The sequence below is a fragment of the Sciurus vulgaris genome (genome assembly GCF_902686455.1).
Source record: "Sciurus vulgaris genome assembly, chromosome: 4".
Taxonomy (NCBI): domain Eukaryota; kingdom Metazoa; phylum Chordata; class Mammalia; order Rodentia; family Sciuridae; genus Sciurus; species Sciurus vulgaris.
In genome coordinates this window covers 132,556,713-132,580,117 of record NC_136464.1, presented here as the reverse complement: position 1 = coordinate 132,580,117, position 23,405 = coordinate 132,556,713, and the positions used below count along the sequence as shown (strand labels likewise).

The window sequence follows — 23,405 nt, the reverse complement described above, 5'->3', positions numbered from 1 at the left end:
CTTAGATGGGGTGAGACTCAGAGACACTGATATAATTTGCAAAATAAATAAATAATCCTGGAAGATGTGGCTACAACATTCAAAATTGTTTTACCCTGTTTTTGATGTGTGTGAATGATAAGGAGTTCCATGAATCATTCTTTGAACATTAATCTTTAAAATGAATAGGAAAAGAAAAAAGTTTATTAGCATTAGTTTTAGAAAGAATTTAGTATTTGTTAAAAGTAGTAACTTAGATACCACAAAAGAATATGGAGGCAACAAAAGATGCAAAGGTAAGATTTAGGATACTACTGGAGAGAGGAAAGTAGATCAAGAATTATTAAAAAAAAAAAAAAAAAGAAAAAGGAAAAGTGATACTTCAGAAGAAAGAGCAAGGAAAATGGTGCATTCTATGAATAGCAGTGAATGACCATATCATTTTAAAATAAATTTGATGAAAATCATGGAAGATTTAGCCTTTGTGCAATCTTGAAGCTATTTCAGAAGCTGAATTCTGCATTCTGTACTGATTTTAAGCAAAATATTAGTGCTACTTGTAGATTCAAGTAGCTAATATGCAATTTAAGTTATATGATATGATTTGTTGACTCCATGACCAGGAAACCATTAGAAATATTTTACCACGCTTGGGATCTGAGAAAATAAGAGTTCCTATGTTACAACAACAAAAAAAAACAAAATCTATTTTAAAGAGTTCAGTATGAAATAGTTACTCTAATAAAAATTGACAGGAAATTAAGAAAATATTTTCTGATCATTGGGTAGAGAATATTTAACAAACAAAATGAAATGAAAAATCATAATTAAAAATATTTTTAACATTCAAAAGGTAAATGGCAGATTGCTATGACAAGTAGTAAAAAATACTTCATAAAATATTTATGTAAATCAATATAATTGCTAACGCCTTAAGAGAAACATGAGCAGAAAATCAGCAAACTTAGTGTTATGGTTTGGAAGTACAGTATCTCCAAAAGCTCATGTGTGAGGCATTGCAAAAATGCTTAAAGGTAAAATAACTGGGTTATGAGATCCTTAACCCCATCAGTGAATCAACCCCATAACTGAGTGATAACTGAGGGCAGATTGGGTCTTATCAAATGAGGTGGGTCACTAGGGTGTGCCTTTGGGGTATATCTTTTGTATCTGGCGAGTGGAGTCTCTCTGCTTTCTGATCAGCACGTGAGCTGTTCTCCTCTGCCACACTCTTCTGCCAAGATGTTCAGCCTCACCTCAAGCCTTGAGGAAAGACGCCAGCTATGAACTGAGACCTCTGAAACCATGAGCCCCAAATAAACTTTTCCTTCTCTAGAATTGTTCTTGTCATGTCTTTCAGTTACAGCAGCAAAAAGGCTAACTAAAACACTTAGAAAATATGACAAGGGAAGTAGAAGTTCCTAATGTGAACAAGAATGCTGAAATACTTGTGTGGGAAAGCTGCTTGTGACTTATGAGTTGGTCTGGTTTTCCTTGAAGGTATGTACACACACAACCTCCTAGCAATTATGGTTCTGTGTATGTAGCCCACTGAAATTATGAGAAATATGAATAAATTATTCTGTGTACTTATTCCTCTTATTATATTTATTCTAGAAAAATTTTGAAATTATCCTAAATGTCCTGAAATGGTTAGATAATGATGCCACCTATTCATGATAGAACATTATGCAACTATTGAAATGATGCCTTAAATCATTCATTGAAAAATTCCCTTTAAGCATTTTATACTTGGAGAAAAAAGTAGAGAACAAAATTATATGTATATTAGTTCCTACTGTGACTTTGCTCTTTGTGTCTGTCTCTCTCTCTGTATACACACATACATACACACACATATGTTTAGATAGAGTAAATGGGTAATACACACATAAGGCTGGAAAAATACACGTAACGAAATATTTTACATGGTTATATGTGGATTTTTAGAGAAGGAGATTTTAACTTACTTTTCATAATTTCCTGTATTTTCCAAATGGGTATTTATTGCTTTTGTGATTTTTAAATTTTGATCAATGCTTTGCTAATCACAATAGAAGAAAATGTCCTCTGAAATAAAGAGATGCTTACCTTGGAGTGTACCCAAAGAATAAAGCCTATTTGGTTTCCACAGCATAATGTGAGAAATAGGCTGAAGATTGCTGCTGAATATGGATTTGCATTAGTGTAAACACTCTACAAAGTTATGTTTTATCATTAAATATGGTGTGGACCATCAAGTGTGCATAACTAATGTGAATATACCTTATTTGATTTTATGCATATATAGTTTATGCCAAAAGACACACTACTGGCTTTTAAGTGAGGCAATACAATGGATTGAAAATACAAAATGATACTGGAGCCTATTTGAAGATTCAAGTTCATTTACTCTTAGGCATTGAAACCATGGTTAACTTTAGCTAGTGTAAACTCTGCCATCATGGACTATACATCTGCAGTTTCTGGAGCCTAGGAACCTGAGCTGTATATGTAGTAGAAAGCTACTGGACTTGTCAAAATCCAAGGCATGATATAATCAGATTTTAAATGTTGGTTAGTGCAGCCACTCTGGAAAGCAGTGTGGAGATTCCTTAGAAAACTTGGAATGGAACCACCATTTAACCCAGCTATCCCATTCCTTGGCCTATACCCAAAGGACTTAAAATCAGCATACTACAGTGATGCAGCCACATCAATGTTCATAGCTGCTCAATTCACAATAGCTAGATTATGGAACCAACCTAGATATCCTTCAATTGATGAATGGATAAAGAGACTGTGGTATATATACATAATAGAATATTACTCAGCCATAAAGAAGAATAAAATTGTGGTATTCACAGATAAATGGATGCAGTTGGAGAATGTCATGCTAAGTGAGATAAGCCAATCAAAGGCTGAATGATCTCTCTGATAATCGGATGATGATACATAATGGTGGGGGTTTGGGAGGAGCAACGATGGAGGAAGGTTGGATTGTATAGAGGAAAAACAGGGATGGGAGGGGGTGGAGGGAAGGAAAAATAACAGAATGAGACAAACATCATTACTCTATGTACATGTATGATTACACAAATGGTGCAACTCTACTTCATGTACAAGCAGAGAAACAACAGTTGTACCCCATTTGTGTACAATGAATCAAAATAAATAAATAAACAAAAATGTTGGTACTGACATCCATCCCAACTAAACAATGAAGTAAAAGTCAAGTGTTCCAGTCATAGAAAGATTGAGACTAAATCTAGTTTATTTCCCACCTCGGTTTTCATCAGACCTTTCCCTCCAAATTTCTCAGGATCTTAGAGTATACCTTATTTTAATCTAATAACCTCTAACCTCTTTAATTTATTGACATATAATATTTATACATATTTTTGAGGTACCATATGATGTTTTAATTCATGTACCTATTGGTCAGGGTTTTACTCAGGGTAATTAGCATATCTACCACTTTACACTTTTCTCATTTCTAACTATATCTTCTAACTATCTTGAGATATAAAATGTATTATTAGCAATTGTGTTCACCTTGGTGTGCCACAGGAGACCAGAACTCAATCCTCTTATCAAATGATAATATGGTACCGTTGGTCTACTTTTCTGTAGAGACATGTTTAGGTAGCCCTAGGATGGCGGCTGGCGTTGGGCCAAGAGGTGGAGCATAATTAGTGTTAACACAGTGTGATTTACTTTTGCCTGATTAGTTAATGTCACCTCTGCGCTAGTGATCAACAGATGTTTCTCCTTCTTTCTTGATTGGTACCCTGGCACATGCTCCAACCGTGCTGCTTAATCCTAAACTGATTGGCTGCCTTCGGTATATAAGACACACACCTATAGGAAGCACCTCAGATAAGCAGCACCTCTGATAGTTCGAAGGATGGAGGACTAAAGCGCACAACTCTAGGTCGCAGGTTGTAGGACGTAGGCCGCATGCTGCAAGCCTCACACCGCACCTCCAAGAAGCGACCCACCTTTAAGAAGCAGTAGACCTTTGATAAGCATAGCCTCTCTGAAAGAGTAACGTTCTCTAAAATTAAGCAAAGTCTCTTTTCCTCTAAGCAAATTCTTTCTTCCTCTCAAAGCCTCTCTTCCTCTAAAACTAAAAGTAAGCAAAGCCTTTCTTCCTCTATAAACTAGCAAACAAGCAAACAAGCAAGGAAGTAGCCCAGATAAAGATAATAGAAGTAGTTCAGTTCCAGTCCACCTCCGATAAATTACCGCGAGATTGTTGCTGCGGGTGGCAACACTTTTCCCCTTCTTCATCTCTACTTTTCTTCAGAGTTTCTGATAACCATTATTCTGTTCTCTACTTCTATGAGATCAATATGCTTAGATTTCACTTTTAAGTGATGTTATGTATAAGTGATGTTTGTCTTTCTATGCTTGATTTATTTCACTTATGATAATGTCCTCTAGATCCAACCATGCTGTCGTGAATGACCGGATCTTGTGTGTTTTGTGTAGCTGAATACTATTGCGTTCTGTATATACACCACATTTTCTTTATCCACTCATCTGTTGATGGACATTCAGTTGATTCCATATCCTATCTGTTGAGAATAGTCCTGTGATAAACATAAAACTGCAGTTCTCTTTTTGACATGTTAGTTTCATCCTCTTTGGGTATATGCTGGATCCTGTGGTAGTTTTATTTTTGTTTTTGTAGAGTTTCCACATGGCTCTCCACATGGCTGTGTGAATTTACACCCCTATCAACAGTGCACTAGAGCTCCCCTTTCTCCAAATCCTCACCAGCATTTTGTCGTTTTTTTGTCTTTTTGATAGTAGTGATTCCCACTCATCTCATTGTGGTTTTGATTTGCTATTTCCTAATGATTGATGATACTGAACATGTTTTTCATGTATGTATTGTTCATTTGAATGTCTTCTTTTGAAAAGACATTTGGGTAATTGAATAATAATGAAGAATTGGATAATTAACTTATTTTTTAATTGGTTTATTTGGGGTGTTTTATTTTGTCTTGTTTTGTTTTGTTGAGTTGTTATTATTCCTTATAAATTCTGAATATTATTCATTGTCAAATGTAGAACTGGCAAATACTTTCTTCCATTGTATGGGCTGTCTCTCTACTATGTTGTTAGTCTCCATTGCTGTATAGATAATTTTTAGTTTGTTGTTGTACCATTTATCTATTTTGGTTTTGTTGCCTGTGCATTTGGATCATATCCTAAATCTTTCTCAAGTCCATGTCCTAAAACATTTCCCCTATGTTTTCTTCTAATCCTTTAGTAGTTTCAAATCTTATATTTAACTCTTTCATCCATTTTGAGTTGATATTTGTAATTGGTGAGAGAGAGGGGTCTAACTTCGGTCATCTACATGTGGATATCCAGTTTTACCAGCACCATTTATTGAAGAAACTGCTGTTTCTCCATTGAGTATCCTGATGTGTGGGGTTATTTCAGGGCATTTTATTCTGTTCTACTGATTTGTATGTCTTTTTTATGCTAATGCTGTTCTATGATCACTGTAACTTTGTAATTTATTTTGAGATCTAGTAATGTGCTACCTCCTGCTTTGTTCTTTTTGCTTAGGATTTCTTGGGGTCTTTTATGGTTTCAAATGAATTTCAAGATTCTTTTCCTAATTCAGTGAAAATTGACATTAATATGTTAATAGGAATCACATTGAATCTATAGATCATTTTGGGTAGTGTGGATATTTAAAAAGTATTAATTCTTCCAATCCATAAAATGGGATATATTTCCATTTATTTGTAGACTTTTCAATTTCTTTCTTCAATGTTTTTGGTTTTCATTGTAGAGATCTCTTCTTTTTGTTTATATTTATTCCTAGGTATTTAAAAAAATTGTAACTATTATAAATGGGATAGCTTTCTTGATTTACATGTCAGATTACTATTAGCATACAGAATGCTACTGATTTTTTGTGTGATAATTTTACATGCTGGAATGTTACTGAATTTATTTTTAGTTTCAATAGTATTTTAGAGAATTCTTTAGAATTTTCTATAAATGAGAGCATATCATCTACAAACAAGGACTATTGACTTCCTTTTTTCCCCCAATTTGAATGCCCTTTATTTCTTTCTCTACCTACTATGTCTAGTACTTCAACTGCTATGTTAAATAAAAGCAGTGAAAATGGACACCATCGTTTTGTTTCAAATCAGAGAAGAGAACCAACAATTTCTTCCCATTATGATATTAGCTATGGGTTTGTCATATGTGACCTTTATTGTGTTGAGGTACTTTTTGACTAGAACTAGTTTGTTGAGTTTTTATCATAAAAGGATATTTAATTTTATCAAATGCCTTTTTCTGCATGTATTGAAAAGATCTTATAGTTTCTGTGATTCTTTAATGTGGTATATCACATTTTAAAATTTGCATATGTTGAATCATCTTTGCACCACAGAAATGAATCACACTTGGTCACAGTGAGTGATCTTTTCAATGTGTGTTGAATTTGGCTTGCCAGCATTTTGTTGAGGATTTTTGCAACTTTTTTCATCAGGAATATTGGTCTGTACATTTCTTTTATGTATGTGTGACCTTATTCAGTTTGGGTATGGGAATAATGCTCCCCTCATAAAATGAGTTTGGAAGAATTTTCTCCTCTTCAATTATTTTAAATAGTTTGAAAATAATTGGCATTAGCTTTTAAAAATTTTTTAGCTGTCAATGAACCTTTAATTTTTTTAATATGTGGTGAGAATTGAACGCTAGGAAAGCACTCTACCACTGAGCTACAACCCCAGCCCTTGGCATTAGTTCTTAACTGGTTTCTTTCTGTCTGCAAATAAATGGGCTGTTCTCTTCCATAAAATAAATACAAAGAGCAATGAATGCAAAATCCTTTATTGATGTCTCATGCCTTCAAGCAACTACTGCATTTTTCTTTTCTTCACAACAAAATATCTGAAAAGACTTTTCTATAGTTCCAGCCAACATTTTATTTTCTTCCAATTACTTTTTGATCCAATGGCCTTCATGTGGCTAAATCTAAGAGGTTTTTTAAAGTGTCTTACTATATATCTCTTTGATACTGTTCACGCTCACTCCTCTACCCTGTATCTATTTTGTAAAGATTTCCTTGCCCTCAGCTTCCATAATTTCAAAATAAGTTTAATAAATTAGATCACTACTACTTTGTTCCTTTATACAACCATTCTTCTCCACCCACACATTAAAGTTTGTCTTGATATGAGTCCTTTGCTCTTTAAGTACAATACTCTTGCTAGATGTTTCCTTCATGATGATGATATTACTCTGCAAGATTTTTACCAATTTTTATCTCAAGCAGTAACCATTTCTCTGAGTACCTATTTAAATAGTCTCTTCTGGGATATTTAAAAGATGCCTCTAAACTACAGTAAATTCAAAATCTGCCACAACCTATCCTATCACTACACCCATAACTTCACTCTATTCTTTGTTTTCTATCTCATTGTATCATATCTCATCTCATTAATTTGCACATGCTACATTATTGAGCATCATTCATAATACCCCTCCGCTATTCCTTTTAACTAAATTAAACCAATCTGGATGATTTTTGCCTCCTGAAATACATCCACTTCTTTCTACCTCTACCATATCTTGCCTGGTTTTTCTGCCCTCCCTCTTGCCTCTATCCATTCTGTTCTTCATTTTAAAGCCAGAATGATATTTTTGAAATGTAAGTTTGATTATGTGATCCCCTGTTAAAACCCTGAATGGGGTTTCCATTCATGTGTTGAATCTCTTTTATGAGTTTTTAAAACCCATTGGCCATCATAGCTCTTCTCTCTCGCCATTGTTTCTCTTACCATATTCCCTCATTGTCTGTACTCCATGGATGTTAATCTTCTTCCACATCTTATATAAGGAAGCGCCATCCTTCCAGGGTACATGCTCTTACTCCCCTTACTTAAAATGCTCTTCACCCAGGTACTTCATTGCTTTTATTTAACTCTTATTCAACTTCTACTCTTTGGTTCAAATATGCTTAGTTTTCCTTTCTCAACTCAGCAGCACTCAAACCTTGCTAAGTCCCCCAGTATAAATGCTCAGGATACTCTCACTTTTATTACAGGACAATTTTCATAGTTGTGAGTTTAAATTGTAGCTCCAAATCCTTAAGAGTCCAAAACATATTATTAATGAACAAATGGATGAATGTACATATCAATTAATATGTGCTAGGCAGCAAGGTAGCAATAACAATTTTAAGATACAAACAGAGAGGCAACATGTATCCCATTTGTTTACAATAAAATAAAAAAAAAAATAAAAGCAAAAAAAAAAAGATAAATATATCCTACTTCATACTCTCTTATCTGGTGGGGAAAAAAACTTAGGCAAATAATTAAAGGCATAATTTAGTGAGCTAAGTATTCTAATACAGAAATGTACCACACACATGTGTGAAGAGGAAGATTCAATTAATTCTACATGTAAGGAGCAAGAGCAGGCAGGTCTCAAAGAAAAGTTGGCATTTGTGCTAGACTTTGAAGGCTGATGCAGAACCAGAGGTAGAGACTTTAGGAATAAAAATAATCTAGGCATAAAGCACAGAATGAGTGAAGTCCAGAAGGTATCTGCGTGCATGTTAGGTCCAAGGAACTTGGAATAAATGTTGCTTCGTGCCTAGGATGTGCAGTGTATGGAAGGAAAGACACATGCAAAAAAGAGGTATACAAGCTTAGAATTGCTCTGGTTCTGAGATACTATGCAAAGTGCTTCAGAAGACACTTTTTCTGAACACAGTGAGATCGCCTCTACTTTTCTAATTCAGGTGATGTATGGAGCTTACAAAAGACAGCAAGTAACAATGCAGTGTGAAGAACAGAGAAGTGACAATAGGAGAGGCAGAGAAACCAGTAGAAACCTATTATAATCATAATAGAAAAGTAGCAATAGGAATGAAGAGAGTATCTTGAAGGTAAAATAATTATAACCTGCTTACAAATTGGAATGTGAACCAGGGAAGAATCAAAGATATCTTACTTGGATGATTGAGTGGCCTTTGCTGAGATGGGGACACATTAGTAGGAAAATGTGTTGTGAAGATGAATGCCACCTTTTTCTGCCTTTATAGTGCACACAGACTAGTAAAAGAAAGACATACTATCTCTATACCATGAAAACAATATGCAGGAAATTCTTGTTTTTCTTAGCAACTGGAGAGAGATCACTTTAAGGAGAGCCCATCATTTGTTCAGAAAGTGTTTTGATAAATCTGCTTGAAGAGTGAGCTGCAAAATTTGCAGACCTGGGATCTAGCTACATGCACAGGAATGTTGAAGGAAATAAAGATGCTTTAGGTCACTAGAGAAAGATTGAAGGTGAGGGAAATACAGTAACTGGAAGAGGGAAAGAGATGCCTAGTGAGTGCTTGCAGGAGGAATGTTTGTGGTATGTGTGGTGTGGAATTCTTCCTCAGTTTCTCCTATGAATTATTCAAAAAAATTTTTGCACTTCAGCTGGGTATGGTGGTGCATGTCTTATAATCCCAGGAACTCCAGAAGATGAGGCAGGAGGATTGCAAGCTCAAGGCAGGCCTTAGCAATATAGCAAGATCTTAAGTAATTTAGCGAGATCCTATCTCAAAATAAAAAACAATTATAATAAAAAGGGCTGGGGTCAGGTGCTATGGTGTATGCCTGTAATCTCAGCAGCTTGAGAGACTAACGCAGGAGGATCACAAGTTCAAAGCCAGCCTCAGTAATTTAGTGAGGTCCCTAAGCAACTTAGTAAGACTCTGTCTCAAAATTCAGAAATAAAAAATTTTCACACTTCACACTAATGCCTGTCAGGTGTGTCAAGTGTGCTTTATTTGGGGAAAATACAAAATGCCCTGGATTGTTTTATTTTTGATAGAGAAATCACAGTACAGCTCAATCTGGGTTTCAGTGCAATTTAAAGGCCTAGCAAAGTTTGTAGTACATAGAAGCATAGAATCTTTGTAGGATAATCTCCTCTTTTAGATTTCCTGAAATGGAGAATATTCCTGAAAGTGTATAAAACTATGAGAAAAACACACAAAAATATAAAATGGTAAGCAGTCTGGACTGATGAGTGGTATAAAGGAAGAAAAAAAAAAACAGACACATAGTAGGAAAGGATTAGAATAAGGTATTTAAGCCAAAATTTTCAATTGAAAAATGGAATTTATATTTATTTTTTTCCCAACAGTATTTCAGAGTTCTGTATACTTGCTGTATACTTGCTGTCTAGCCCTTTTAAACATTTCACTCGAAGTATCTACAAACAGCCCTAAGATAAAACAATGACCACATAAGGCAATCAGAATTTTAGCAAATTTTTCTCACTCTATTGTAGAGAAATTTTTCAACATGCAAAAATCTCTTAAATATACCACTAAAGAAAAAAATTTAAAAATGCAAATGAGAAACAAACATATGCATGAAACCATCACACAATAATGCATAGTTATTATTTCCTATAATATTTCCACAAAAAGAAAGTCACATTCTTGGTAAAAGTCAATGCACAATCATTGAAGTAAAGCCTCTCACTTGAATGAGGAAGACATTGTAGGATGTATACTGAGAATACTGGTGAATGCCAGTTCTTCTCCCTTCACTCAGAATTATGGCTGAAGCTAGAACATGCTTCATGTGATTTTCTGTTCAGGGGCAAAGTATAGTCTCCTTCACCTCTCAGGGTAGAGAAGCAATTATGCATGACTAATTCTGTAAAATTCACATAAAAGATATAAAGATTAGTTTCATTACATTTCCATTATTCTTCAATAATTATTGAAACAAAGGACTACCTACTCTAGATGGCTCAATGGACCTTGTGTTTCTTCCCCTGCGTTTGTAATGAGTTGAATAGATTTTATATTTTCAACAAATCAATTGCCTATTCCCTAATCTACATTATTGTTCACTTAGAAAAAATGAGGCATTTTACTCTTCTGGGCAAGGTGTGATGACACATTGAATGAGTGCAGAGTTTTTATGCAAATTATTCATTGACACCAGTGAAACAGAAACATATCACTTAATATCAAAGTTAAATTAGCCAAAAGATTCATTATTAATTTTTTTTTCACTCAATCTAATTTTAAAGCCTGAGATCACTCATATACATACTGTTCGTTCTGCATGCATCACACCTTTAAGGAAAAAGCATTCCTCCATCCACATCTCTCCTGAAAAACTCTTATTCTTTTTCAAGGAAGATGATGTCAATTTTTTATCTTTTCTATAGCCTGTTACAGGACTTCTTGGCTGCCCTACAACATTTTGGCTATTGCAACACATTGAATCCAGTGCCATAGGAGAATCCTCACTGAAAGTGAATAGTGGCTGTGTGGGAGGGTTTCTCTCGCACTTCATCTTGACCTTCTCTAGCTCACACAAAGATAAGCTGCTTTTAGAATCATTTTATTGACATTACTTAACCATGTTAAAGAAAATCACTTTCAGAAAGAATTTAGTCCAACCAAACCAACCTTCTGGGAAATCATTTAGTCAACCTGTCAGACCAGACTAATCATGGTTGGTTAAATGCCTGTAGCTTTGTTTAAAACCTGAATACACAGAAAACAAACCACACCTTCCATTATTAAACATCTTGCTATCTCAAGATACCTGGGAGACAAATGTGGCGTGTACAGGTCTTATCAACTCTAAATTTTTCCCATAGTTAGAGCCAGACCACTGGACAGACAACATTAAAACAATAAGATAAAGACTTTTTGAATTATGCTTGGTTATCCTTACTATTACTTCTTGCATTGTCTTTATATACTTATTTTCATTGCTGTCAGAATTTGATTTCCAAGTGTAAAGTGTATGTGAATTAACATGGTAGTGCTGTATTTGGGGAAAATGCTATACTTGTGGTTCATGGTGAGGTCGCATTAGTTCAGCAGGTCTATCCAAGCACAAATCCAGAAGATGTTTAGATGCAGAGCCCAATTTCTCACTAGTAACATGTCACTTCTCATTAGGTATATAATAAAGTGTATTGCAAGACCTTTTAAGTCAGCAACCATTTTGACATAGCCTGGTATCAGGATGAACAGCTGTTGCCACAAAGTGATTCTTAAGGAAAATATAGATGTAATAAATCACTATTGCAACAGAAAATAATTACAATATTAAAAAAATTTAGCAGATGTACAATTTCTGTGTATTTTTTGCATAATTGGTTAACTGTTCTTTCCAAAAATTAGCAAATCCCTGAGTATAATCATGAATGTTCTGACAATTAACATTTCTTTGAATTGTCCTCTCACAACCTTCTGTAATATTTTTTCAGTGATCAAACAGCAGTGGAAATATTGACATTCTATTCATCAACCAAAAGCAAAATTATAAAAAATAAAATAAAATAAAAATGTGGCCAGGTACACAAGATTTTAGCTTCTGAAACATAGTCTCAGTTTTAAAAAAGGAAAAAATAAAATATTTTTTCTTTACTAATGCCCTTAACCATACATGTTTGAATGAAGGTAGCAAAAGACAGCTTAACCACACAAAATAATAGGGAAAATGGCCCACAAAACAAAACAAAGTAGAGGACTAGATGAATGGGTGGACATCATAAATTATCTTCCTAAAAACAGTTGTGTTACTCTTCAATAAATACCAGCATTTAGGGTTGGGGATATAGCTCAGTTGGTAGAGTGCTTGTCTTACATGCACAAGGCCGTGGGTTCAATCCCCAGCACTGCAAATAAATAAATAAATAAATAAACAAACAAACAAATACTAGCATTTTAAATTATTTTTAAATGCTTGCAGTATAAAAATAACAAGTTATAACTCTGGAAATAGTATTATGCAATAAATTCTTGCTAACTTTTTTATTTTGCAAATAGAACATGCTTTCTTGCTATCATGTAACTTTTCACTCAAACTCAAATGACAACCACACCTACTAGAAAAGTCTACTATTTATTCAAGAAGTATTTTTGAAAACTCACAATGCACCAGAATCTATATCATACACTCCTATCCAAAAACAGCTAGATAGCTAGATAGCTACCTTTAATGTACCTTTTTTGGTGTAAAGCTATTTTTTGTTTATTGAATTTCTTAAAGAGAATGCAAATCACATTAATCTAATACATGCCAGAAATAGCATTTACTTAGTTGAGTATGCAATGTGTAAATTTAGTCACTGTTAGTGAAAGGTCAGAAAAGGAGAGAAAATGTCGACCTTGCACCAAGATTCAACACAAGCTGAAGAGATCACAAGAGAAACAAGACAGGCCAATCAGGAAAGGGAACTGCTCTTCTCAGATAGCAGCACTATGATGAAGAGATAGAAAAAACATATTTTACCAACATGAAGATATGATCATACCTGAAGTAGTTTGGATCTGAAATGTCCCCCAAAGGTTCTTGTGTTAAAGGCTTGGTCACCAGCCTGTGGCACTGGTGAGAGCTGGTGGAGTCTTTAGAATGAAAGTTGCAGTGGAAAGAACTTACATCATTAGGGATGTGCCCTTGAAGGAATATTGGGACCCCCACACCTTTCTCTCACTCTACCTCCTGGCTGACATGAGGTGAGAATCCTCCACCACACACTCCTACTGCCCATGATGCAGTGAGATGCCACAGGTTCAAAGCAATAGGACCAAGTAATGGTGGACTGATACTTCTGACACTGTGAATCAAAATAAATCTTTCCTCCTCTAAATTGACATTGTCAGGTATCATGTCACATCAACTGAACGCTGAATAGCACCACTATGATATGCAGCATTGCAATTACACCTGTTTTGTTTAATCTTTTAGGTTTTTACTCCCTTCATGTGTGCTTCCAAAACTCTAATTATATTGTTATATTGTGTATTGTGTGCCATGTAAAAATATGTAACAACAAATTCCATCAGTATGTAAAACTATAATGTGCCAATTTTTAAAATGTGGGGGGAAAAAAAAAGAAAGTTGAGTCAAACACAAATCAATTGAGAGCCCTTGTAGTTAGTCCTTCAGTAAGGTATTTGTATTTCTCCAATAATCACTCATAACTCTTAAAAACAATCTTGACAAATATAACTGTAAAATCTGGAGGTATTTGGCTCACCTCAGTTGGGGACTCCACCCAAACTTTTTCTCAGACCACGTAACTTTTCATACATCTGTCTCATTTTTCACTCCATGATCAACTGAAGGACAAGGTCATTGTCTTGTGCAACTTGATGTCCAACGTGCATGACACAGAATAGAATGTCCTAAATAATAATTTTATAATATGCATTGAATTTGATTTTTAAACAATGAGAATCAGAAGAGGAAATAAAGTCAGGAGTATCATGACTATTTTGTTTTGGAAAAAACAGGGTTTGATTTGAAAAGGTGATATTTTTCCATTAGTATTTGAAAGGTATTTAAAGCCATTACCTTTAAATTCTGCCTATATAATTAGCTCTCAGCATGACAGAACAAGTCATTCAACCTCTCTATTCCATACTAGTAAAAATTATTCTAATTTACCTTATAGGAAGGTTGGGAGAAACCAGCTATGAAGCAAATTATAATATGAAAGTACTATATAAAGATTAATGGAGAGGACTATGATTTTTAAAGTGATCATAATAAAATAAAGTAACTTCAGATTCAACAGCAACTTATATCAGAAACAAAGCAGCTACAGAAACTACTTTAAAGTTTTCTTGATTTCTTTTTCTCCAAACACCATTATGTCTAGATCATAGTTTGTTTGTTCTTGTAGCCCCTGAATACGTTTCTGAGATTACTTGTACAATATACCTTGTGTTAGAATATTTAGTTTATATTGACTTTATAAGGCTTATTATTCATTTAAAAATACACAACCTGGAAACAAGACCATGATTTTATAAACTACGAGAAATATATCACTAAAAGTGAGTTATATTTTGAGAATTGTAAAAATGTAAGGGTCTGTGCAAAAGTTCTTTTGTCTCAGTATATCTTTTCTCCTATCCATCTATTGTGAAAATTATCCAGCTTTCATAAAAATAGTAACAACAATACAATGAATGCCAATTCCCTTTACCTCTATGCATCAGTTATTAACATTGCCACATATGCTGTATGGCTACACAAACATAGCCCCACCTCCACCTTTTTTTTGCTGAGTCACTTCAAAATATCCTACATATATCATAACATTCATCTCTAACTATAAAATACTCCAGCTTGTATTTCCTAGGAAACAGGAAACATAGTCATAATTTCATTATCACGCTCAAGAAATAAAATCTTGATATAATGATATTAGTTAATAAATCATTTCTCCAATTATCTGTGGAGAAAGATTAGTATTCCTCATTTGCAATCAATTAGAAATAAAATTAAATAAAATAACTAAAAAAATGAGCAAGTACCTATACACCACAATAGCAAATTGCTCCAGAAGTTTTTAATTATTTACTTTCAATTTCTGTACTTATTATCTTTCAGATCAATAAAAGAGATCAATAAAAAGGCAATTGGCACTGACTTCAGGACCACACTTTTGAATAGTACTTTATGATACTGAGAAAATATTCAGATGTGCCCAATTACTTCCCTCATTACATTTTTTGCTATGCCCCAAGCAATAATTGTTTCTATTCCCCTTTAATCTAAGAAAGTGATCTTTTCTTTCTATCTCTCCTTTCCTTCTTCCTCTCTCTCTTTCATTCTCTCCCTCTGACATTTATAACATCAACCTTTCTGAAGAATCCAGACTAACTGGTTTGTCGAATGCCTTATAAGATCATTTTGGGGCCTGGGGTTGTAGCTCAGTGGTGGAGCGCTTGCCTCACACATGTGAGGTACTGGGTTCAATCCTCAGCCACTACATAAAAATAAATAAATAAAATAAAGGCATTATACCTACTACAACCAAAAAAATTTTTTTAGAAAAAAGATCATTTTGTTTGGTGTTATCTCATGATTAATTTCACTTTAAAGACTTTGGGCCAGAATGCTACAATAGGTGATTCTTTGCCTTGCTTGACATTAGGAGGAAAAGGATGCCAGTGTTTCCCATTACCTTTAATGTCAATGTAGTGTTTGTCATATTACATTACAAAATAGCTATGGCTGTTTTATTTTTTAATTCATAAATAATACTTATTACATGAAAATGGTGTGAATATATGATTTCTCAACAAGCATATGACCCAATGCTTTTGGTATCTGTTTATGATCTTTGCCTGATATAATTAGTATATTTTAGATGAAAATGACCATTTCTACTTCTATCAATTTTTATTCATTATATAACATTATTCTCTAAAGAAGAGGTTTCTTTGCTCCTACACCTCTTTATTTTAGGGGAAACACCTCTGTGGATTCATGGTTTATTTTATTATTTTTCATTCAGTATGCTATAATCCATTATCAGCATAATCCATTTTGAAGTTGAAGTTCTAAGTGTTTAAATTTTCATTGTCAGAATTTTTTCAGGACAGTTCCAATGCTTTTGTAACCTTCCCTTCAAAGTTTTTAAGTAGTTCCTTACTTTCTGATAGTGTATTCACCAGGTACTTTCCATGCCCCAGATATACAGTAATCATTTCTCCCATGATCCCTGGTTCTTCTGAGTAGCAGATGGTGATTTGAAGCCAAGATCTGAGTGCTAGGTATACTCATTACTATTGCATATTATCCTTTTCAGATAACTATAAAGGTGTTTTCAATTTCTGAAATCCTCTTATCATTCCAGCCAGTAAAAAAAAAAAAAAAAGAATTGTTTCAGACATGAAAATATCTAATATGAACTATATTAGCAAACAATACTAATGGGAAACTTTTAATGTAAACTTTCATATGCATTTAAGCATTTAAACACCTATCTCTACAGATATATTGTCAGAACTTTTAGGGATAAAGTTTTTATGCATAAAGATATAAAATTTTATTTAAATCTTCTTAGGAGTGAGAGTTTTATACTTTCTGAATCTCCCCAAAAAGACATGATGAATCTGTCTCTTTACAACTCTAATAACACTGTTTCTTAATATTCAGAAGTACATGGTGCCCTGTCTCATACTATAAATAGGACAGTCTCTGGCTATTGCTCATCTACCTCTATAATGATAGATTGTTTCCAAAATTAAAAGACTTGGATTTGAATTCCAGATCCAGCACTTAACTAAATTCAAATTAAAAAAAAAAAAAAAAAAGTATCCTTAACTTCTCAAAGCATGTTTTCTATGTGGAAATAGGGATATTATTTCTTCATAGAATTGATAAAACCTCACAGCATAACCTCATAAATTGTGACTTTCAATGAGGAAAAAAAGAAATATCCAAAATCTAGTTAATGATATTTTCAAGACCTGTAAACAGTTGAGATTTTGAAAAAGCATGATTCAAAGTCAAGTGTTTAGCATAAGACAGAAAACACATTTACATGTCATAAAATTTCTGTTGAGTTAAAACCTTTAGACCCACTTGTGAAGATATTTAAATATCCTAACAGGTATTTTTAAATGCAAGATTCAAAATAGTAATCAACCTGGGAAAATTAGCGGCTTCCATGATTTCATCAAGACAGAAGTAAACTGGAGATCTGTTAGTTGCCCATTGGACTCTTGAAATTATGAAGTCTAGGACATAATTTCTAGCCATAAAAATATAGAGTACTAAGTAGGGAAGCTAGTCAGTTCAAAGATTTCCTTGGACATCTGAAACTCCAGGTCCCTGAGTAAATTTCAGATGGTAGGAAGCCTAATTTAGCCACAACAGTTATTTTTTCTCTAGTAATAAACATCTTTAAAAGAGATAGATTCAGTATTAAATATGGACATGTTGAAAAATAAACAGTGGAAGTTGCTGGTTTCAGCATCAAGTAAAAAGCCAAAAAGTTGTCACTGCCATTCTTACAAAATTAACTGGCTAAACTAAAAATCAATTTCCTATTAGAGAACTGAGGTTAATGGGCAAGCTGCCACCTTGAAATCTGGAGAGACAGGTGAATCCTAAAGAATATATTAACCAAGATCTCCAAAATTTGAACAGAAACCAATGGAGCCATAAACTAGAACTACTAAGAAATAATTTTAACAATTTCCTGAAGGTGGAGTGTGGAACTCAGTGACCACAGTCATAGGAGGACATTCATGTTTCATGGAATCTACCTCCAGGAACCCCATCAGGTATTCAAGATGAAGAGCTGAGAAACATTCCCTTGACAGTCTGGCAGGGGAAGGGGTACAGGAACACAGTGACACTGCCTAAAACTGCCTCCATTAGAAAATCGCAAACTCCCCAGGGAAAAGAGATTGCTGAACTTTGCTGAGAGAAGAGAATTCCTGCCCACATATCCCATTGGTCAAACCAGGACACAAGCCCAAAAAGAGATTGGGATTTGATTATTTAAGCCTAAATCAGACAGAAAAAATAAATATTAAAATATAGAGCCAAAATAAATGAAATTGGAAATAGAAAAATAAATGATGAAATCAATAAAACCAAAAACCAATTATTTGAAAAGATCAACAAAATTGATAAACCACTAGCTATACTAAACTCAAAAGTAGAAAGAAAACTCAAATTGCCAATATAAAAATGAATACTGAATTTAAATAGATGATAAGGGGAAATTATGAACAAATCTAGGGTCATAAATTTTACTTACATTATTCTTAAGTAAAATGGATCAATCCTTTAAAAGACACAGACTACCAAAACTCACACAAAAAAAAGTAACCTGAATAGTTTTACATCTAAAAAATTGAGTTATTAATTACATTCCAAGTACATAAAGCATCAAATCTAGATGGTTTCACCAATGAATTCTGCTAAAAATTCAATGAAGAACTAGTATTAAATTTCTACCATCATTTCCTGAAAATAGAACAGAATAACCTCCAATTCATTCTATGAGATCAGAATTACTTTAACACAAAACCTGATAAAAATATTACAAGAGAAGATGAGTACAAATTAATATTTCTTATAAACATAGACAGGAAAGTCCTCAAGAAAGTATTAGCAAATCAAATTCAAGAATCTATTAAAAATTATATAAAAATTACACACAATGACCAAGTGGGATTTATATCAGATATGCAAGGTTGGTTCAACATTGGAAAATCAAGTGATATATATCATACCAATAGCATAAAGAAGAAAAATCACATGATCATATCAATTAATAGAGAAAAAACTTTATAAAACCCATCACCCATTCATGATTATTTAAAAAAAAAACTCACAGAAAACTAGAAGTACAGGGAATGTCTTCAACTTGATAAAGAAATATTTAGAAAATCCTAAAGCTAACATACTTGTTAATATTGAGAAATTGGATACTTTTCTTTTAAGAATGGGCACAAGATACGGATGTCTGCTCTCATTTCTATTCAGTATCTGACTTGAATTCCTATATACAATAAAACCAAAGAAAACAGTTAAAGTATTCATAGTTGAAAGGAAGAAATAAAACTGTGTATTGCTGGGTCATAGGTTAAGTGTATTTTTAAGAATGTACCTCACCAAATTCCAGAGAGGATGGTTCATTTTATATTTACACCAACAATGTTGTAGATACTATTTCTCCATGTCCTCACTATCATTTGACATGATTAGCATTTTTTAATTTTTTGGCATTTTAGCATATGTGCAGTGATACTTTGTGATGGTTTTAATTTGCCTTTCCCTAATAGTTAATGATCTTAAACATATTTTCATATATTTATTTACCATTATATGGTTTCTTTGGAGAAGTGTCTAAGTCTTGTACATTTTGAAATTGGATTGTTTGTTTGCTTTGAGGGTTTCTATGTATGTTCTGAATTCTTTACCAAATATATAATTTGCAGATATTTTCATCCAACTGGTGACTTGTCTTTTCATTACCTTAGGTTTTTAACAGAGCAAAAGTTTTTAATTTTGATGAACTTCAATTTATGACCTTTATTTTTAATTTTGATGAACTTCAACCTATGGCCTTTTATTTATTTATTTTATTTATTTATTTATTTTTTCACAAATCCTACCTTTGGTTTCATGTCTAAAACTTGTCACTGGATGTTATCATGAAGATTTTCTATCATATTCTCTCCTAAAATTTTGTAGTTTTGTCTTTTACATTTAGGTCATGAGAACCCATTTCCAGTAAAGTTTTATAAAATATGTAAGGATGAGATCAAAGTTTATTTTTTTGGCTATTGATATCCAATTGTTCCAACACTATCTGTTAAAAAGACTATTTTTATTGACTTACTTTTTCCATTTGTCATAAAACTGTAACTTCAGTTTAACTATATAAACTCAATAAATTTCCAAAGCTTTAAGGTGATATATTAGAACATTTAGGCCAAATTTAATTTCACTTTACTTACAAGTATCATATGCTAGATTTATAATTTTTAAGTACTCCAACAGTTTCATTTGTTAGTCAGACAATTGAAGTACTTTAAAAGGAAATCAATCATATCTAATGCATAAAAAATTTAAAGTGTTGAAAGTGGTTAACTAAATATGTAAATGAGAACAACAATTATTAAAAGAACACTTTAAGTAGATTGCTAAAATTTTCTAGGCATATCGAAGTCACATAAGCTGCACTAGCATACTTAAAATACTTAAATGGTCTTTTGAATATGTTTAGTAAATTGAACACTAATTTTAAAAAAAAAAAGTAACACCCTCTAAAACAGTTAAAATTACCAATAATGACAATACTAATAGTTGACAAGGATACAGTGATATTAAATTTCTCATAGATTGGTTCTGTGAATGTAAAATGGCACTAATATGAAAAACAGTTTGTCAGATTTTTACAAGACTAAACATGACTTAACATATAACCCAGCAATTCCACCACTGGGCAAGAGAAAAGGAAACTTCTGTACACATAAAAATGTTACACAAATGCTCTTAGCTGCTTCATTTATAAATTCAAAACCCTGGAAACAGCATGAGTGTCCCTCAACAGGTGAATCGTTAAGCAAATTATAGCATAGCCATACCATGGAATGCTACTCAGTAGTAAGAAGGAAGTATTGATAGATACAACAACTAGTATGAATCTTGAGTGAATTGTGCTGAGTGAAAAAGCAGTCCTTAAGGATTACATACTATAAATTTTCATTCATGGAATATTGAAATGACAAAAATATAGACATGGAGAACAATTTAGTGGTTGCCAGGAGTTAGGAACTGGCATCAAGGGTGAAAGGGAAGTAGTACGACCACACAAGGAAGCATGAGGAATTCTTAGAGTTCTGGAACTCTCTGTATCTTGAATTGGCGGTGGTCACACAAATCTTTACATGTGGTAAAAGTTCATAGACTTAAATGCACACATTCACATGAGTGTATGTTTGCACTAACCAAGGCTGAACAAGATCCAGTGGATTTTTATCAATGACAATATCCTGCTTCTCATACTGTGCTTGCCGTTTGCATGTCACCACTGAAAGAAACCAGGTGAAGTGCACACAGGACCTCTATCTGCTATACATGAGTCTGCACATGAATCTACATTTTAAAACATAATTCAAAATAAACATAATGACTAACTCATCCCTGTATGCAATCAATCAATCAATAAATCCATTAAGGACATTAAAAAAAACTCACAATGACGTATAGCATACAAAAATTGTTTAGAATGATGCTCAAATATATAGTCTTCACCAATAGCTTGCACCTGCTGCTTCTGCTGTCATGATTGCTTCTTTTTAAATTATTGTAATTAATATTTTGAACATGGCCTGACATTATTCCTTCGGCTATTCTGATGGCTTCTTCATTGGATTTAGGTACCTGTGAAATTTCCTACAGAAAACATTACTTTCTTAACCAACTTATCTCCGCTTGCCCTGTTTTTTCTTTTGCTTCTTCTTTGTTCCTCACTCTGCTTTTACTATGATTTATTTTCCTTCTTAGCACTTATGATTAAATGAAATATTACATCTTTATGTTTATTGTTTTTATCAAATCCCCCCTGTATTTGAGAAGGCAAGCTCTATGAGAAGAATGCTTTATCTGCTTTTGTTTGCTATTTCATCTCTAGTTCTTGCAAAGTGCCTGACAGAATAGAGGCTCAGAAGTATTTATTCAGTAAGTAAACATTGCATTAAACTGATGAATGAATGTTAATATTAAAAGCCACAATGCAAAATTAATTTTCCTTATGTTTTAAATAGTGACTTCTGATGTGAAAAAAAGTTAAAGATGTCTTGGAAAATTCTTTTCAATTTATTAAAATGTTCATAAAATTATTTTGAAGAGACTCTTTTATGCACTTTAATAACAAAAAAATAAAGATTTTAAAAATGTTGTGTTCTTCCAGGGTTCAACACCACTCTCTTTTAACCTTATTCATAAGTTATGATTGAGAGCCTGCTCCTTTATGGAAACTACTCTCTTAATTTCACATCTCTGCTTCCACTAACTTTCAAGTTAACTGGCTCTTAGAGTCCCACATCTCCAGGTGGAAGCTCAGTTGCCTCCGACCAAATTTGCATTTTGCCTTGAGGATCCATATAAAGTCTTACTTGAAGTTTCTTTCTGCCTCTTTGTGCAGGAACGTTGGAATTCATCCAGTTGCATAAATATAAGTTCTCCCACCTTTGCCTTCCTGGATATCCATGAATCTTTTTAGTTTTCCTAGAAAGAAGAAGTGACATTGTAAAAATATCTTCTGTGCACACAAAACTGTCTTAGAGGTGATACATCTTAACTTTTCATCTTCTTCCTTCTTAAAGGAATATCTCTTCTACCCAAGTTCCTGGTGAAGTGGTTTATAGCAGTTCTTCCAATGAATTCATATGGTTTACTCGTCATTGGAAGGATGAATCAATAAGGGGGGATGCTCTGAACCTAGAGAGGAAGACAAATACCTAGATTTATTGAACATTCTAAAAATTGTAAGGTAGTAGAAGGACTGAGGCTCCAATAGGGAGTCACCAGTTAGTAAAGAGGAAGTAAAACAACTACCACCCCAAATTAAGCGGGATTTGCAAGGCAATGGAGGAAAACCTACTTCATGACTCCTAGAAATCTCAAGCTCATAAAAAGCGGTCAGAGAAGGACTCAAAACACTGGTAAGGAGCACTGTAAATGTAAGGTGCCCCAAAATAGCTTAAATCTGGGTATTACTGGTAGTTGGTAGCCCTATACTATCAAAAAGCTCAGAAAGTGATGTGAGGTTGGGTAGCAAATGAATTACTTGGTCCTTTGAAACAATGCAGGGTCAGTTTTATGCAGCATGTTTCACTGTCTTTGTAACCTAACCAAAAAGCATTGTTTTTCTTTAAACGCATAACAATATGACCTCATACTTTATGCATTTGAAATTTGAAACCAAAGTTCTGTGTCATTTTGAGGCTTTTACTATATGTCTCTGGAGGCAGCTCTTGCCCTCCTAAGAGTTCTTTCTAATCTCAAAACTGTTTGGGAAAGAGAGATGGTATGAAAAAGATAGAATGGTCTCAAAGACTACTCAAAGACTTTGGGGGAGCTTCCAAAAGTTTG

The 23,405-nt window shown here is 33.5% G+C and overlaps 1 protein-coding gene across 12 annotated transcripts in view; it reads right to left on the bottom strand.

The window, feature by feature from the left end:
• Window positions 1-1,106: 1,106 nt before the first annotated feature.
• The window catches only part of LOC306659680 (uncharacterized protein), a 118,466-nt gene continuing 96,167 nt past the window's right edge, over window positions 1,107-23,405 (bottom strand). For 5 of the 12 annotated variants that reach the window (XR_013763372.1, XR_013763373.1, XR_013763375.1 and 2 more), the window contains 5 exons: window positions 22,427-22,538; window positions 14,026-14,173; window positions 13,153-13,244; window positions 10,494-10,664; window positions 1,107-1,242 (listed from right to left, as the gene is read on the bottom strand). Coding sequence is in view for 1 of the 12 variants with exons in the window: in XM_079137352.1 (XP_078993478.1) it covers window positions 22,343-22,538 (196 nt within the window). In the remaining 11 variants the exon portion in view is untranslated. Of the gene's footprint in view, window positions 1,243-8,036; window positions 8,090-10,493; window positions 10,671-11,825; window positions 12,662-13,152; window positions 13,245-14,025; window positions 14,174-20,205; window positions 22,539-23,405 lie in introns of those variants that run through there. The other 7 variants (XR_013763374.1, XR_013763376.1, XR_013763377.1 and 4 more) reach the window with 5 other exon arrangements.